The sequence below is a fragment of the Zingiber officinale genome, chromosome 11A (genome assembly GCF_018446385.1).
Source record: "Zingiber officinale cultivar Zhangliang chromosome 11A, Zo_v1.1, whole genome shotgun sequence".
Taxonomy (NCBI): domain Eukaryota; kingdom Viridiplantae; phylum Streptophyta; class Magnoliopsida; order Zingiberales; family Zingiberaceae; genus Zingiber; species Zingiber officinale.
In genome coordinates this window covers 40,836,960-40,854,908 of record NC_056006.1, presented here as the reverse complement: position 1 = coordinate 40,854,908, position 17,949 = coordinate 40,836,960, and the positions used below count along the sequence as shown (strand labels likewise).

The window sequence follows — 17,949 nt, the reverse complement described above, 5'->3', positions numbered from 1 at the left end:
TAGATATATATTTTCTTCATTTATCATATTTGTGAATATATATACAAACGTAAGGGATTTCTTCGCCTCCAAGAAAATCCTGGAAATAAGATAAGCTTAGTGGATATGCACCTCTTGTACGTGGGTCTTGAAGTACTAACATAGAGGATTGGAAACTAAGGAAATTAGGTGTTATATTTGTTCTTTTTTAAAAGTTGTTTCTACTAATATAATATAAAAGAAATAACACGACGAAATCGACCAAAAGTAAACCGTGCTATCCGACGATGCTACAGTGACCAATCCAGGTTAAAGAATAATGATCAATACAAGAATGAGATCCATAATGTTATGTTTGGATATGGACATTGAAGGAACCTTTAAATGTTATTGAAAATTGTTTTCCCAATATAGTCACAAATATAGTCTCAATAAAGGCATCAAGTAAATTTTAGCTGAATACAAATTTAGTTGATTATAAAAAATGATTATCAATAAAAGTGAAAATTTAAATTTTAAATGTCTAACATAAGGAATAACATAACACTGATACAAGCAATTTAATATGGCTCATAACTAGGTTCCTACTCCATGAGCCCACGACCCTATCTTGTAATGCAATGATACTACAAATAAAAATTACTAAACAACTCCTTGGATGGAGCAAGCCTCTACAAGTTTTGAGCATAAGATTTTAATGTCACCAATCTAGATTACAATAATTTTTAATCACATATTATCTTAAAGAATAATGATTAATATACGTAAATTTTTTTAAATATGAATGATGAACTTGCATGAAGAAATCACTAAAGGTTATTCGGAAAAAATTTTGTCTAAATATTGTCTTAATGGAGGAATAGAGTAAATTTTGGTTGACTACACTAAATTTAGTTCGACTAAAGTTGATAAAAAATGTATGTTGGTAAAAATCAAATTTTAAATTTTAGTTATGTAAATCAAATATAGCTGTCTAAAGATATCCTATTCGGTCGACTAACCAAAATACGGTCGAAAAAAAATTATGTTTGGTCAATTGCTAAATATTTTTGGTCAACTTACTATAGATAGAAAGTTGATTGTGATCACCTTAAATATCTCACTATCAAAATCTAAAATCCAATGTTTCATGCTTTGTCAATTGACTAGAAATTTAGTAAACTAAGCCTAGCTAGTAAACTAAATCAAGAATTTCGATCCTATTCTAGTTTTGCTCGATCATCCAACCATCATCAGTCTATTTCATAACTTGAAATGCACAACAAGATTTCATTAAGACTCAAATCAATTTAGGATATCTGAAGACTTAAAAATTGAATTAGTTTAAGTCTGCGACATTATAAAAGTCCATAGATTTAACACAAATAACTCTGCACGATATGAGAATAAGGAACTCACTCCCAAAAACCTTAGTATAAGACAAATGGAATCTTTTAAGTAAATTAAAGTTATTTTGAATTCATATCTTATTTATATAAAATCTAGCTTAATATATGCATATGATGAAATGTTTAAAAAAGTTTAGAATCATTTAATGATGTAATAAATGTTAGAATTACAAATTCAATATAATTGTAATAAAAGAGGATTACGTTCATCCCGTCACCCTTTATAGTCCGTCCCTAAATTATATGAAAGGAGATAAATTACGAGATCAATTTATAACCTACCGCTAAGTGGCTAAAGTAGAAAGAATTTTTCTCTAAAAATATGCATCCGTCGGAATTTAATCTCTACCCCATTGTAATAAATCTGTCATCCTTTACTTGACTTGACATGGAAACTACAAATTCAATATAAGAACATTAATTTAAACTACTAATTAAAAATTATTGTTAAATATTAAAATATTAGAATGAATATAACTACAACAAAATTCTTCAACACTTAATTATACCTTTAAATAAGTTACACAAAACAACTGTGGGAGTCGAGGAAGTATCAACTTCTTGATCCTTTAAGACCACTTCACATTTTCTACAAGAGATAAATTATAGAGGCATTTGCTTTAGTACAATAGTCCTTTATACGAGGGAGGTCATACATCTAGTAAGATATTTTATATTCGTTGAAAATTAATCCCAAGAGTTCATAACTATTCATATAAATATCAACTGTATTAAACGTGTGAGACATGATATGCGTAGAATATATCTATTTTTATGCATACTTTAATGCACATTCACTTACTTTTCTTGTGTATGTTCGATATATTTTCACCCCTATTTATCATATTTTTTTAGCATAATTATTCCCTTTGTTGAAGATATGCTTTTGTTTAGTTTTTTGTTAACAAGATGTATTTTTTAGAGTAAAAACGGTATGAAACGTGCTTTGGAGAGACAAAAGAAGAAGAGTAGAGTTTTGGTTGTATGGTTTCAAACGATTGTGACTCTTCGTCCTTAGCCAAGCAGCACAAGGCTAATCAAACTAGGGTCGTGCCTGCTCACCAAAATCTAGAGAAGAGTCCACCTCTGGCCGTGTGGTTTCACATGGTCGTGCCTGCTCACCAAAATCTAATCAAACTAGGGTCGTGCCAAAAGGCATGACTGTGTCAAGTAATCAGAACCGGATTAAGCCTTAGCTGTGCCAAAAAGCACGATTGTGCCACTTCCAGCCATGCAGAATCAAACCACGGTCGTGCCAAAAGGCACGACTGTGTCACTTCGACAACATGGCTTCAAGGTCTAGCTGTGCTATTGGGGCACGACCGTGACACAGGTCATGCCCTACTTTATTTAAGGGAAATTCTTTCCCTTCTTGAGAAGAGGAAGCTTCTCGCCTTTAGGAGATATATTTTGGTTCAGATCTACGTCTTCTCCACTTTCTGATTGAAGATCTAGGGTCGTTCTCATCATCTCCTTTGACTCTGGAAGCTTGGGATAACATCCAAAGAACACTCAACGTCTTGGATAGATTTCTTCTCCCTGTTTCTCCATTCTTCTTCTTAGATTGGATTTTGAGTTTATGATTTCATTGTCTTTGGATTCTTTCCTCCTTGTTATGGAGTAGATATTATTGTTCTAGGATTAATAGAGTAATTGTGATGTGAGATTGATGTATACTCTCGGATTTGTCAATTTCCTTTCCATATGACATTACTTATGTCTTGCATTCATTCGATCTAATGTGTGTATGATGTGTATGTGCTTAATTTACATATTTGGTTAAATGATTGTGTGGTTTTGTTCACCCTATAGAGGGAATACTCTAAAAAAAAAAAAAAAACCAAACATCTATACTCTAGATGTTTGGTTTAGGGAATACTCTAAATCATATGACTGGAGGTCTTAGTGGCAAGAGTAATCATTTAACCAAACATCTAGAGCATTTCTTCGAAAGGAGTAATTCCCTATAAGAAAGTGTAGAATTATGCTTAACGAGTTATTTTTATGTTTGCGATATCAAGTGTTTTATGTATTCTTATGGATATATGACCGGGGGGCTTAGTGAACAGGGTAATCCTTTAACCGGACTTTATAGGAATCACTTCCATTAGATAGTATTGGATGTTAATAGAGATGACACTTCAACATGACCACCGCAGGGAAATGTCGGTAATAATTAAATCTTCCTATATGTGGATAGGAATAGAGGATGAGTAATTGGCAATTCTTAATTTATTGATTTGTATCACAATGAAACCGAACTCTTATAATATTTCCTTTAACTCAATGTCCTCACCCAATTCTCAACCCACTCTCCCTCTTCTCATTCTCTTAATCTTACTTCTCTCCACTTTAGTGTGTAATTCTTAATCATCTATTGTTTAATTAATTTGTTGTTATTAATCTTTAATGATTATATTCAATTCTTATGAGATCGATATTTTTTATTATTTGACAATATGTACTTATACAACATAGCAAGACACAACAATGAATTTGCGAAAAAAAAGTATATTATTATTATTATTATTTTTATGCTGGATTTATCTGCTGCTTCTATCTGATGTTGTGATTGGCTTGGAACCAAAACCCCACAGGCCTTTGGAACCCTAGTTGAGGTTCTGCTTCTTCAAGTCTCGCCCACCAAGCCATTGCGCTACTCTCGTTCGTGAGATTTCGAAAAATGGACGAAGGACAAAGGAAGCCGGCGGCGGATACAGCACTACCGACGCCACCGACGGACGATGGAGACGAGGAAGCGATCGTAGGGCCTGGTCCCGCCCCGCGCTCTCGCCCCAAGCGGCCTCTCCACTTTGAGCAAACCTTTCTCGACTCACTTCCCAGCGCCCACATGTAAGACTCCGCGTATCCGTTCGCCTTCTCTACTACCACTTCGTGTATCCAATTTGCTATCCGCTGTCAGCCACCGTGCTCTTCCTTTGATTTTTGATGATAAGAAGCATGGCGTTTTGCAGGTATGAGAAGAGTTATATGCACAGGGACGTGGTCACTCATGTGGCCGTCTCATCTGCCGACTTCTTCATCACTGGAAGCAGTGATGGTGCTGTGCTCCCTATCTCTTTTTTATCGTGTCTTTTCTATCTAGTTTGTCCCAACCTCTGTTAATTTTGTCTAGAACGTTTTAAACTAAAACGGAAGGAGAAGAAGACAAACCATAGCTTTTCCTTCCGAGTATTTGATTTTTCTTGAATCATACAATCTCTTGAAATATCACAGTGCATGACTACAAACATATCCACAGCCCCAAAAATCTAATATTGGAGAAGAAAACAACACTGCCTCTTTTTTAATATCACTTAGCTTGTAATTTAGAACTTTGAGAGTCTTTCCCATTCATAACCATCCAATCCTACTTCTGCTTTCTTGCACATGAATAGAATAATATTCTTTATTGATGATGAAGCAAACAGGTAGTGTCACATGCGAGAGTATTCAGAAGCTCATATATACAGCTGTTACAAACTGGAAATACCATATATAAAACCTGAGATAGATTATTTGTGTCTTCTATAGTCTCTACTCACAAGTGCTCTAATACCATTTGTTTAGATTGCAGATCGGTGTAGCACCAATTTTGAAATTAACACTACTAACAAAAAACCAGTGATAGAATCAACCCTCAAGGTAGATGCTCAAATCAACCTCTCAAACCCCTCTTTGAAATCCAAATTTGATATCTGCACCTACAGAATCACCTCCATCCTGAAACCATGTTGTGAATTTTTGTCTCCCATGGTAGAATAACACAAATACACATGAAGAACATCTACTATGTAATGTTGTTCTTCATACGTCTACTCCATGAAGAAAAACCAAGTCTACAATAAATTAAACTACAAGCGAGAACTAGTCAAAGCACTGCACACATGTCTATAGCTGCCTCTCAATCCTTTGTAGACTCTTATCTCTGATAAAGAAAACAATGAAATTTGAATCTTAAGTGGTTATTGGCATCAAACGCTCTCTCCAAGAAGAAAACTGCCATATCTACTAGAACTTTGGTCACCCAGAGCCCTCTACAAACAAGGGGCTCCTTTAGACTCTGAGATGCTTCAAGGGTGAGAAATGTGGGAGCATTCTCCTATGCACCCACACCGTCCCACTTGAAAATCATTAAAATATTATGTAAAGCCCTAGTTAGAGTTTTTTTTTTTCAAATAGGTTGCAGTTATCGTGTTGTAACCATGCTTGACCATTACACTGGGCTACAACTTTTGAAACTAGGCAGTTGGCTGTAGCTCTAGCTGACTCACACCTATTCTTAGTTTTATGTTTTGTTTGACTTTTAAGTACTACTTTCTTGAAGTACTTAACCCTTCTTCCTAAATGTAGTGAAAGGTATGTTTAAGTTTTTTCTGAGAAAGGAACAAATGAGTTGACTGATCAACTAACTTGTAAACATTGTATTATTCTATTTTAGACTATACACCTTGCATTAATACTCACTTGCTTCTCACAACCTCTTGGTTCCTGGGCGACAAAAACTTGTGTTTGCAGTTTAAAGCTTGAATTCATGACTCATGAGAATTGAGAAACCAAAATGCATTAACAACCGCATTACACCAAGTGATGCAGTTATGATAGTATTCTAGATTGTTTATTAAATGTTCATAGACTCTGGTTCCAAGCAAAACAAAGTACAAGAAAAATATACTATACCTTTTCTTATTAAGAATTTGGTTTTTATTATAATCACATGTATGATGTTTGCAATTTAAAGCTTGAATTCATGACTCTCATGAGAAACCAAAATGCATTAACAACCACATTACACCAAGTGATGCAGACATAACAATATTCCAGATTGTTTATTAAATGTTCAGACTCTGGTTCCAAGCAAAACAAAGTACAAGAAAAATATACTATACCTTTTCTTGTTAAGAATTTGGTTTTATTAGAATCACATGTATGTGTAGGATTAATTTCGGTGCTAGATAACACCCACTTGTTTTTTCACATATGAATATGTTCAATCGCAACGGAAGTAAAGTAAAACGATAGATATCAATTATGTAATAAGACACCAGAGTTTTAACATGATTCACAACCCCCATGGTTGCTATGTTGACGACCTAAAGAGCTCACAAAAAAACCACTACTTTCCTCCTTTATGGTCTTAACTAAAGTTGGAGAAACCCATTACAATGTACTTTCTAATTGTCTTACAGGATATATATAATTAGTGCAAAGACAATCTATAAAGAAAGGTTACAACAACAATAACAACCAAGCCTTATTGATGCAATGAATAACTATCATTTTCATTGATTCTTGTACGAATACCGGAAGCTACTCAACGTTTGGGAAGAAACAGCGTGACCGCATATTCTTATTAATCTAAAACCAACTAAACAATGATTTAAATAGACTCGAGACCCTAGTATTGCAAAGACGAAAATACCTTCAAAACTCTTAACTTGATAAAATAATAAAAAGACTAAACTTGTTCTTTTGTTCCCTCATCATTTTCCCCCATAGTGGAGACAATTCACCCTCAAATTATTGGTTATAAATGGAAAGGAATCAAATGCTTAACATGAAAAGAACTTGTCCTCGAGTTTAGAGTAGTGTTAAGTAGTAGCTCAGGAGGATGATCCTTTGACATCAATTCGACAAAAGTGAGGGGGCTGCTATTAGGTGCTGTTGCTGACTGAATAAGGGAGATCCATATGTACAAAAGTTTATCGCTTGATGAGGAGGTGCCATATGCATGCTAAGATATTTGGCATACAATTCAAGAACAGTCTTATATGGATCATAACCCAATCTATATAGGTCTTGCTTTGGGTGCACTAAGGTTTTAAAATCCGCTAGCTAGTCGGTCATCGGACTAGTGCCTAGCGTCTAGCCACTTAGGCAGGGACTAGGCACTGCTAGACTGATTCCACGATATCAATATAAATTATATAATAAATCACATATTATAACTCTAATATATTAACATCAAATTTAAAATTAGTTTAAAATTATACAACTAATAAAATATCACATATTTATTCTACTTATTCTCCATAATTTTCAACAACTTGTTTTTCATTGGACACAAACTTAATATCATCATTGTGATCCTCCTCTTCTTCGGATGCAAAATCATATTTGTGAAGTTCTCTCACTCTAGAGCTTCTTTGTGTGGTAGATTTTCATCCGCTTCACTTGCTTCATCAATCATTTGTTATGTGAGCCTAGAACCTAGTTCAACTTCATTATCTTCTCCATTATCCACAATCTAATCTTGTACAAGCATCTTTTGCAAGAAGGACGTCAACATTTATTTATTTTTTTCTCTTTTTTTGTTTGTTCAACAATCTAGCATTAAATTGGAAAAATACGAGATTGTTTAACCTATTGACATCCAACCTATTTCTTTTTTTGTATGAATCTGAAAAAAAAGAGAAAGTAAATATTATAATTAGTGATATGAATATAAACTTTAAAAATTAATACTTTAATTAAAGACTTAAAGTTTAAAGTTTACTCATCCAAATTCACTCCAATTTTTTCCACCCATATGAATTTGTAGTTAATAAAAGTATTCTCAGTGCCACTTTTAGCAAGTTGGGTGTGTGAGCACTGTATGTTCTCCACCATGAACATGGATAAAATGTATCATCATTTTTTTACATACTTTGCTACCAATATTTTTCCAAATAACTCAGTCTTGTCTCTGTATTTTACAAATTCCTTGTTAATAATTGTTTTTTGTAGATCTAACTCATTGACATTTAAAATTTCTATGCATTCAAAAATCCTCGTCGCGACCTCCTTATAAAGAGCGAAATTATTATCTTTATAGTAAAAATAGAGATTCAATAAAAATGCAATGGTATGCAATGATGTATCAAGTTTATCCTTTCTTTTTAACTCAATAATCACTATGATAGACTGATAATTTGATTCCACGTTATTCAGGGCCACCTTGATATCATCTTTATTTTGAATAAGCTCCCTATATAGAAATCTCATAGATGACTTTCTATGTTTATCTACTAATTGAAGAACTCTTACCAAGAAGGAAATATTTTAAAACGAAGTGTCACACTATTCCAAAAATTTATGGTCATCACAGAAGAGTAAGCCAATTTCCTTTTTATTTGTTTTTGACTATTTACATGTCTCCCACATATCGCTTATAAACATGGCTCTTAAACTAGATTTTTTTAATCAAATTTTGCCATGTGAGGAAATTTGATGCAAACCTGGTAACTCTTGGCCGGACTATGTCTCTCATCTTCGTGAAACTTTTCATTAATGATAAAGTCTTGTGGTGAACATTAATCAAGATGGTAAAATACTTGGATTACTCAATAACCTTTTTATATCGTGGAAGTTTGCCAATACTTTCAAGTATAAGATTAACTGTGTGAGTTCACATGAACTCCAAAAGATCCTAAATCATTTTTCTCTCATTAATTTAGCTGCACCCAGTTACAATCTAAACAATATTTTGAGCTCCTACTTGTTCAACACACTTGTCAACATACTCAAAAATAAGTTCAATTGTATGTGCCTCGTTGGAAAGCCCTTTACACTCTAAAATGTAGTACCCTGCTTACAATTAACACATACATTTAAGATACTTCTTGTTCTATCACTCTATGCATTTGTCATGATCGAGCACCTATTCTTTACTCATTATTCTTCATGTTTCTTCAATAGTTGTATTGTTCTTTCAACTTCAGCCTTCAACAGTAGCTTCCTAAGTTGATATTGAGTTGAAGGCTTGAATCCTGGTCCAAATTGACCCATTACCTCCATTGGTTGCTTAAAGTTATCATTATCAACAACATTGAATGAGATTCCATTTTTACAAACTCATCTCCCAACATATTGTTGAACTTGTTGAGTTCTCTTTTTAAAAAGTCTCATTTATATTTTTTTGGCGAAACACTTTACTCCTACTTGAACCTACATTTTTTGGAGCAATTATCGATGTATATCGAGGCCAAGTGGAGGAGATTTTTTAATTCCATCCATCCCTTCAATTTCAGGACCTTCGTCTAGAGAAATAGTCATCTTTCTGCAACTTTGTTCTTTCATTGCTCTTTTTTTTTTTCTGTTCATTTCTTCTAAAATGACCTGTTTGCATTTTTTTTATCTTCTTAAAATGTTTTTTTGACAACTAAATACAATTCCAGGTATATTTCCCTCCTTGATCCTCTACTATCTCAACATCATTTTCTCATACAACTTGCATTTAATTTAGAATCATTAACAAGTCTAAGAAAAAATTATATGATCTGAACATGCTGCATAACTCCAAGCAATATCTTTTCGAGTTGATGAAATTATTGTATTTGACATGATTAAGATTGAAATCAATAAATGAAAAAATTTAGAAATAAAATTATCATAATATAAATATGATTTATATGAATTAATAAAATTTATTAATTTTTTAATATTAAATATAAAATTATAAATATGAATATGATTTAATGAATTAATAACATTTATTAGAATTTTTTAATTTTAAATATAAAATTATTAGAATATAAATTAATTAATAATATTTATTAGAATTTTTTAATTTTAAATATAAAATTATGAATATAAACCTAATTTATATGAATTAATAAAATTTATTAATTTTTTTAATTTTAAATATAAAATTATTAGAATATATATATGATTTATATAAATTAATATTATATTAATATTTATTAAAAGTTTTTAATTTTAAATATAAAATTATCAATATAAATGAATTAATAATATTTATTAGGATTTTTTAATTTTAAATATAAAATTATATGAAAAAGAATATATTTTTTTTATGTAGACGCTTTTGGCGTCGCGGGATATCTCCGGCAGTGCCGGAAGCATCTCGCGACGTGTTCGGCATCGCCAAAAGCCTCCTGTGACATGTTCAATGTTGCCGGCATCTTCCCGAGACGCGTTTGGCCTGCGATGCATCTAGCGCCATTGGAGGTGTTGCAATGCCGCGAGCATCGACGATTGTTTTATTTATTTATTTATGACTTATTTAATTCAAAACTCCTTACTTAAATGAGATAATTAGAATAAACTTTTATAAATCCTAATTAAATTATCCCAAAAAATTATATAAAAAATCTATTTAAAATTAAAATCTTTTGATATTTATTAATTTATTTATATTCTAAATTATAAAAAAATCAAAAATATATTCTAAATATATTGTCAAGCCAATCTGCATTATTAAATTTATATTCTATATTAATAAATTATAAAAGAAAAAGTGAAAACTTACCGATTGGTGATCGGACAGATGCTTCCGGAGGAGGTGAGCAGTCGAACCAACGCGAGGGGCAAATGAATTGACTGAATGATAGATTTAGGGCTTTAAACGAAAAAAAGAAAATTTCTGTGATGTTAGGCGCCACATAGGCTGCATAGGCGACTGGACCGCCTAGGCTGGCCGCCCAACACCTTTTTGGTGCAGTTGGCGGCCACTGGGCGCCTAGGCGGCACCTAGGCCACATTTTAGAACACGGGTTGCATCACATATTTAGGCAGACCTTTAGAAGCATTGTTGACATTGACCTCTCTTTCATCATATTCTACGTAAGTTGAAACATGCGATCCTTTTTGTGATGGTTCTTATCCTCCCTCATTATCAGAAAAAAGCTAGGAAAGTTTTTCTAGATTCATATAAAGAATGAGCATGTGCATCCTTAATTGAGTGACCATGATGCCATCCTATTTTGAGCAACAGTTTTACACTAATCTAATTTGATACAGGAATTACTATTTCACCAGGTAGAATTGAACTATTGTTCTCATGATTACCATTCAATTCTGAGTCGCTGCCCTCCATTTTATCAGACTCACACGTCCTTGATTTATCAGATGAAATAGTTTCTTAGTTGCATTGGTTGCTTCAAGTCATATGAGGTAGCAACCTCAGCCACCTCTTTAGTTGGTGCAGTACATGATTGAGATTCCTCAATGCCCACCTTTTCTGATTCTTCACTGCCTGAAGCAGCAACTGCAAGTTGACATACATCTCTAGTAGCAACTTCTGAGAGACATGTACATCCATGTTTGGACGAGTGCAATCAATAAGCTTGCTTTTATCTGCTGATGTGCTTTTCTCTTCAAGTTTGCAATCTGTGTACTAATCCATGAGATCTTTATCTGTCACTTGTTTTTTTTTTCTAACTGAGAAGTTCCTTCATTGTTGTGTTTCATCACATCATCAGGCTCAGACTCAGATAGAGTTCTACCTCTTTCTTCCTCTATTAGTTTCCCTGAATTAATGCAAGAATCTCCATATTTATGGGATTTTGCAGCAGTATGAGATTGTTCACCCTGACTGCTTGGCAAGTTATTGTTTCGCAATTTCTAGGAAGAATGAGCTCATTGGGGTATGGGGCTTTGTCGATAGCAGGTTGCTTGCTGTCGGACAAAGTGGGCTTCTGGTCTTCAATCATGGCTTCATCTGGGTCTATCTCCTCTTCGTTGGGGTCTTCCTCTTTGTTATAAATTGGATCACCAACTATTTCGATCTTATCGTCCACATCTTCTTTATAAATAAAAACTCTTTCCTTATCAAAAACATCCTCTTCCTCCATGTTTATTCGGCAGTTGTTATTGTATTGGACAGGACTTCCTCTATTCAAGGTTTCCAACATCGTCGTCATCCTTTCTATTATTAGCCATCCACAAACAGGAGAAATCATCCGTTGATCATCTCTCAAAACCACTGCTCCATATCATAATTAAAAGTGTTGTCGATGCATTGTTGTCTTCTCGGTGGGATGATTTTGCAAGATTAACTCGGTTTGATACCAACTGATGCAGTGGCAAACTATCGTTGCTTTGCGCATGAATACCGGAAGCGATCTTCTAAACCTTGTTGATTTCGTAGAATTCCAAGGCAACCAAACTCAACGTTTGGGAATAAACGGTGTGACTGCAAATTCTTATTAATAAAAAACTAAAAACCTAAAATCAACTAAACAATGATTTAAATAGACTCAATACTCTCAAAATCCTAACTTGATAAAATAATAAAAAAACTAAAATTGCTCCTGTTCCCGCATCATTTATCCCATTAGATGGGGTCGACTATATGAGTCCTTCTGCGTCATTGGCTCTATACCCCACTGTATCATCATTTATATTTAAATAAATTTTATCTTATTTTATTATCGATAACCAAGTCTTTTTTAGTATTCCTCGTTTGATATGTATATTTGTCATAATTTTATATCGCATAACTAAAACATTTATTGATCATCTAAGTACATGTCTATACTATCTTAAATGTGTCTCAGAATTTTCTCTCAATAAATGCAACATCGACTTTCTGTTTAATTTTTATTTCTTATCCTGTCCATTTCATATGTCCACACATCTATCTTAACATCCTCAATCTACAACATTCATCTTCTTCTAATGTGCTCGAGTCATAGCTCAACATGTAGCTTCATATAATATATCAGGTCTAACTATTACTTTGTAAAATTTTCCTTTAAATTTTAGAGGTACTTTAAGATTACATAGAACACCTAACATTACAATACTAATAAAATGAAATTTACATAAGAATTTTAGTAGTCGAATAATCTTGATCTCTTTGCACAATTGCTGTTGATAATTTTAACGATTTCATCTCTGTTCGAGTGTCTGTCATATGACAGTCAACTATGGATTGAGAAGTCTACATTCAAGTTAAATTTTGAGCCTTTTGTTCGTCCACTCCATTTGTTGGTACAGCCTTTTTGTTTGATTCCGAATTATTTCAGTCGATTTTTCAAGTTAACTTGCAAACATTCTATTTGCTCCTATGCCAAACCACTAATTCAAATCATGGTGAGGTAATCATTAGTCGACTTTATATGGACACCAATATGCATAGCTATAAATCTCACGATTTTTGTGGAATCAATTAGTCAATTTCATATATCACCAAGTCGACTGATCTCATATATCAATTAGTTGATTTATTTGAATTCAAGGTTTGTACTATCCTTGTGCAACAGTTGACCCTCTGTATCAAACATCATAACTCAACCTATATGCTAGTCGAGTTCGCCTAACTTCGAGTCTCCCCTCGTTCTCGGTATCAAACTAAAGTTTAGTTTCAAAACATTATGTGACCTTTATGCCCTTTGGACTTTCATGCTTGGAGTCTCCTTATCTTCAGGTCTTCACTTGCCTAACGTTCGTCCTCGGCCTGTTGGGACTTCCATCTTGCCGATATTCATCTTGGACTTCTATGCCTATCATTCAGCCTCCCTCACCTGCAAGAAGTTTCATCTGTTTATCTAGCCATCTGCTTTGCATGCTTGACACACCATATCAGATTACCATAATCACGTAATTTAAATCAAGGTCCAAACATCAAAACTAATGCAACACACATGTTTGAGTGTGATTGCATCTTAGTTGATCAAAGGGGGAGAGTAGATAATCTTGCTGCCTAAAACCTAGAGTATAAACCTAGAGTATACAAAAACAACCACGTCGTATCCCATTAGATGGGTTGACTATATGAATCCTTCTACGTCATTGGGCTATATCCCCTACTATATCATCATTTATATTTAAATATTTTTTTTGTTTTATTGTTGCTAATCAAGTCTTCTTTGATCTTCCTCTTTCTCGTTTAATGTGCATATTTGTTATAATTTCATATCGCCTAATTAGAGTATTTATTGAACGTCTAAGTATATGTTTATCTCCTTGAGTTTTCCTTTAATAGGTGCAACCCTAACTTTCTTTCTAATGTTCTTATTTTTTATCCTGTCCATCCTGTATAACCATACATTTATCTTAACATATCTTTTGCTCATATACTCGAGTAATAGCCCAAACATTCAATTCTCTAACCGTCGTTTTATAGAATTTTTCTTTAAATTCTAGAGGTACTTTACGATCGTAAATAGCATCTGATGTTCTCCTTCATTTCAACCATCCGATTTGTATTATATAAAAATATCTCTCTTAATCCCTCGATCCTTTTGCAAAAATAATCTTAAATACTTAAAGTTTGTTGACAATTCGTCGTTTCTTATATTAACAATACTAATTACGTCTAATATTGCTAAACTTAAATCCTATATTGTTTTTACTCTATTAAGCTTAAAACCTTTCTCTTTCAGTATTTCTCGTCAAAATTCGAGTTTAGCATTTACTCTTTCACGTTCTCATCTATCAAAATTATATCATCTGCAAATATCTTGCACTATGAAATTGTGTCTTAATGTATCCAATCATCCATGATTAGTGTAAAAAGATAGAGACTTAAAGCTAATGCATAATATAACCCTATCTTCATAGGAAACACTTCGGTTAATCCACTTAGAATCTTCACTTTTGTTATTACATCATTATAAATATCCTTAATTATTTTAATTTATGCTATGCTAATACCTTTCTTTTCTAGAATTCTCTATAAAATTTTCGTTGGGACTATATCATAAATTTTTTCTAGGTTCACGAATATTATGGGTAAATCTTGCTTTTGTTCTTGATAATTTTAAATTAGTTACTTAAGAAGATGTATAACTTTTGTTATTAACCTTTCAAGCATAAATCCAATTGATTTTCGATCGTTGTGGTCTCTTTTAGTATTTTTTTCTATTACTCTTTTCTAAAGTTTCATAGTACAACTCATTATTATTATACTCTTATAATTCACATAATTTTATGTCTCTTTTTTTTTTTCTATATAAGGGGAGTAGAGTACTCATGCTCATATTTTTTTTTCATTTTTAATTTCAAGTTAAATAACTTCGTAAGCTATTAATACGTTGCTTCGCTAGGCACTTTTATACCTCTATCGAGGTAGCATTTTTTTCATTTTGTATCATATTTAAAGCTTATTCTATTTTTGAAATTTGAATTCTACTATAAAAATTTAAATTTCTATAGTCATACTAAAATTACTTAAGTTAAGTTGGTCATCTAAATTTTCATTAGAAAGTTGATACAAATACTTCTTTCAACGCTATTTTCTTTCCTCATTTTTATTGCATTCATCTTTCATGTATCTTGTTTGGATAAAATCTTTTGTCTCCCTTTCTCTGATTTTAGCTATTTTATAAATGTTCTTTTCCCCTTCTTTTATATCTAGATGTCGATATAAGCATTCAAAAGTTTCATTCTTGGCTTCATTCACCGTTTTCTTAGTCTCTTTCTTGGCTACTCTAAAGTATACTTTGAAAAGTTTTTTTCGTTCTTATAAGTGTATAATAACTTGTAAGTTTTTTTTTCTTCACCTTTTTTTTTGTACTTCTCATTCCAAAAAAAATGATTAACCAGGTGAGGTAACATCGAACCTGGGGCGATCAGCCCGACCAAACGGAAGTTTCCCATCAGCCGTTATACTTTTTCATTCCAAGATTTATTACTTGGTGGTGCATGCCATTTTATTCCAAGTTGTATTCGAGTTACCGTGTATTTCTCCTAATACTTGTACTCCCACCCTCTTCTTAAATATGTTTTTCTTCCCATTCTTTAACTTCCATCATTTAATTTTAGGATTGACACACATTTTCTTTCTGTTGATATTATGCTTGAGGTGCATATTCAACACTATTAATCTATGTTGTGTAGTTAAGTTTTCTCCAGGGATGATATGATAATCTTTACCAATGTTTCTATCGTTCTTCCTAATCATAGGAAAGTCAATTTGCAACTTATTATTCCTGCTTTTAAATGTAACCAACTATTCTTCTCTTTTTTTGAAAAATGTATTACATAATATAAGTTCACATGCCATCGCAAAATTCAATTTAATTTTTCATTTTTCATTTATTGTTCCAAATCCATAATCTCCATACCTAAAACCTCGAGTATGAAGAAAAAAAATGCACATTGCGATCTCTATACCATTTTGATTCTATTCAAAATTTAGTTTGTACTGCCTGAGAAGTATATAAAATGTCATGAGTGAAGACGGGAATTGAGATCAATCAATGTTTCACTTGTGCTTTGATGAATGTTGAATCGAGTCATCCTTATCCACAGCCAACCTTTTTCTTACTAATGGATGCTGGATTAGTTATTCTTTTCATGTCAGATTTATAAACAATTCTAGTCCATTGGCCATCTGTTAACTTTAGTCTCTTGTTCATAGACTTGCTTTAACAATTGACGGAACGATTATTACATTTCTCACTAGTTGCATAGTATTATTCTATTATCAGCACATATCGAAACTCTTCTATTTATCAATTTAAGCTATTAGAATCATATGAAAATGTATTACACTCATATTCCATGATTAAAATTAAAAAGTGATCTCCAATTTAAATATTATCCTCTTGTCCATCAATGTTTCTTTCCTTATATTGTAATTTTCCATTTAACAATTATCAAATTTTATTGGAATAGAGTCATCTTTGAAGCCACCCACACATCAAAGCAAAGCAAAGCATCATGCACAAGATACAAACCCAAGTGTACAAGTTTTTGTTTTGTTATACCTTGCGACCCAAATTATTTTTTTGTGCAAAGGTTAGCTGGCTCACAATGAGTGGGTCCTATGCTTCTCTTTTGTGAAGATAGAGTTGTTGCTCATAGGAACAGATGATAGACATATGTAATTGACTTTGGGCTTGCCCAATCATTGTACATGCTTCTTCTGTTAAATGAAAGTTTACATTTACTGATATAAACTTCCAATAAAATTATAATAATTATAATATTCTATTTCTAGTAATGATTTGATGATTAGTATCCATAATGTGATAGGATATACAAGGTCTGTTAGATTGTTGGGATTGAATTGAATGATAAAGTATACAACAACAACCAAATCTTATCCCACTAAGTGGGGTCGACTATATAATCCTTCTATATTATTAGGCTCTATCATCTATTATATTATCATTTATATTTAAATAAATTTTATTTGTTTTATTATTGCTAACTAAATCTTTTTTTTTGGTCTTCTTCTTTGTTTTCATATTTGTCATAATTTTACATCTCCTAACTTGAGAATTTATTGACCGTGTAAGTATATGCCTGTATTATCTTAATTGTCTCTCGGAGTTTTTCCTCGGTGCAATCCCGATTTTCTCTTTAATGTTTTCATTTATTATCTTATTCATCCTTGTATGTCCGCACAGTTACCTTAACATTCTCATTTTTATGACTCTCATCTGTTCATGTACTTGAGTCCCAATATTCGGCTCCACATAACGTAGTAGGTGTAATCACCGTTTTATAGAACTTCCCTTTAAGTTTTAGATGTACTTTACGATCGCAAAGACATCCAACGCGCTCCTCTATTTCAATTATCTTGCTTATATTATATATAAGACATTTCTCTTAATCGCTCCATCTTTTTTAAAAAATAATCATAAATGCTTAAAGAATCTAAGTTTAAAACCTTTCACTTCATTACTTTCCGTCAAGATTCGAGTTTAATATTTATTCCTTCACGTATCTCATCTACCAAAAGAATATCATCTACAAATAACATGCACCACGATACTGTATCTTCATTTAATTTTCATATTTGTTATAGTTTCACATCGCCTAATTTGAACATTTATTGGTCATTACAAGCATGTACCATCTTAAATGTGTCTCTCGGAGTTTTTCCTCAATAGGTACAACTTTGATT

General features: G+C 32.5%; 1 protein-coding gene across 2 annotated transcripts in view; it reads left to right on the top strand.

Moving 5' to 3' along the window:
* The first annotated feature begins 3,940 nt into the window (after positions 1 to 3,940).
* The window catches only part of LOC122031125 (peptidyl-prolyl cis-trans isomerase CYP71-like), a 53,140-nt gene continuing 39,131 nt past the window's right edge, over positions 3,941 to 17,949 (top strand). Inside the window, exons 1-2 of one of the 2 annotated variants that reach the window (XM_042590207.1) lie at positions 3,941 to 4,220; positions 4,343 to 4,428. In XM_042590207.1, the coding sequence (XP_042446141.1) occupies positions 4,051 to 4,220; positions 4,343 to 4,428 (256 nt within the window). In that variant the 5' untranslated portion in view covers positions 3,941 to 4,050. The remainder of the gene's footprint in view (positions 4,221 to 4,342; positions 4,429 to 17,949) is intronic. The other variant, XM_042590206.1, reaches the window with a different exon arrangement.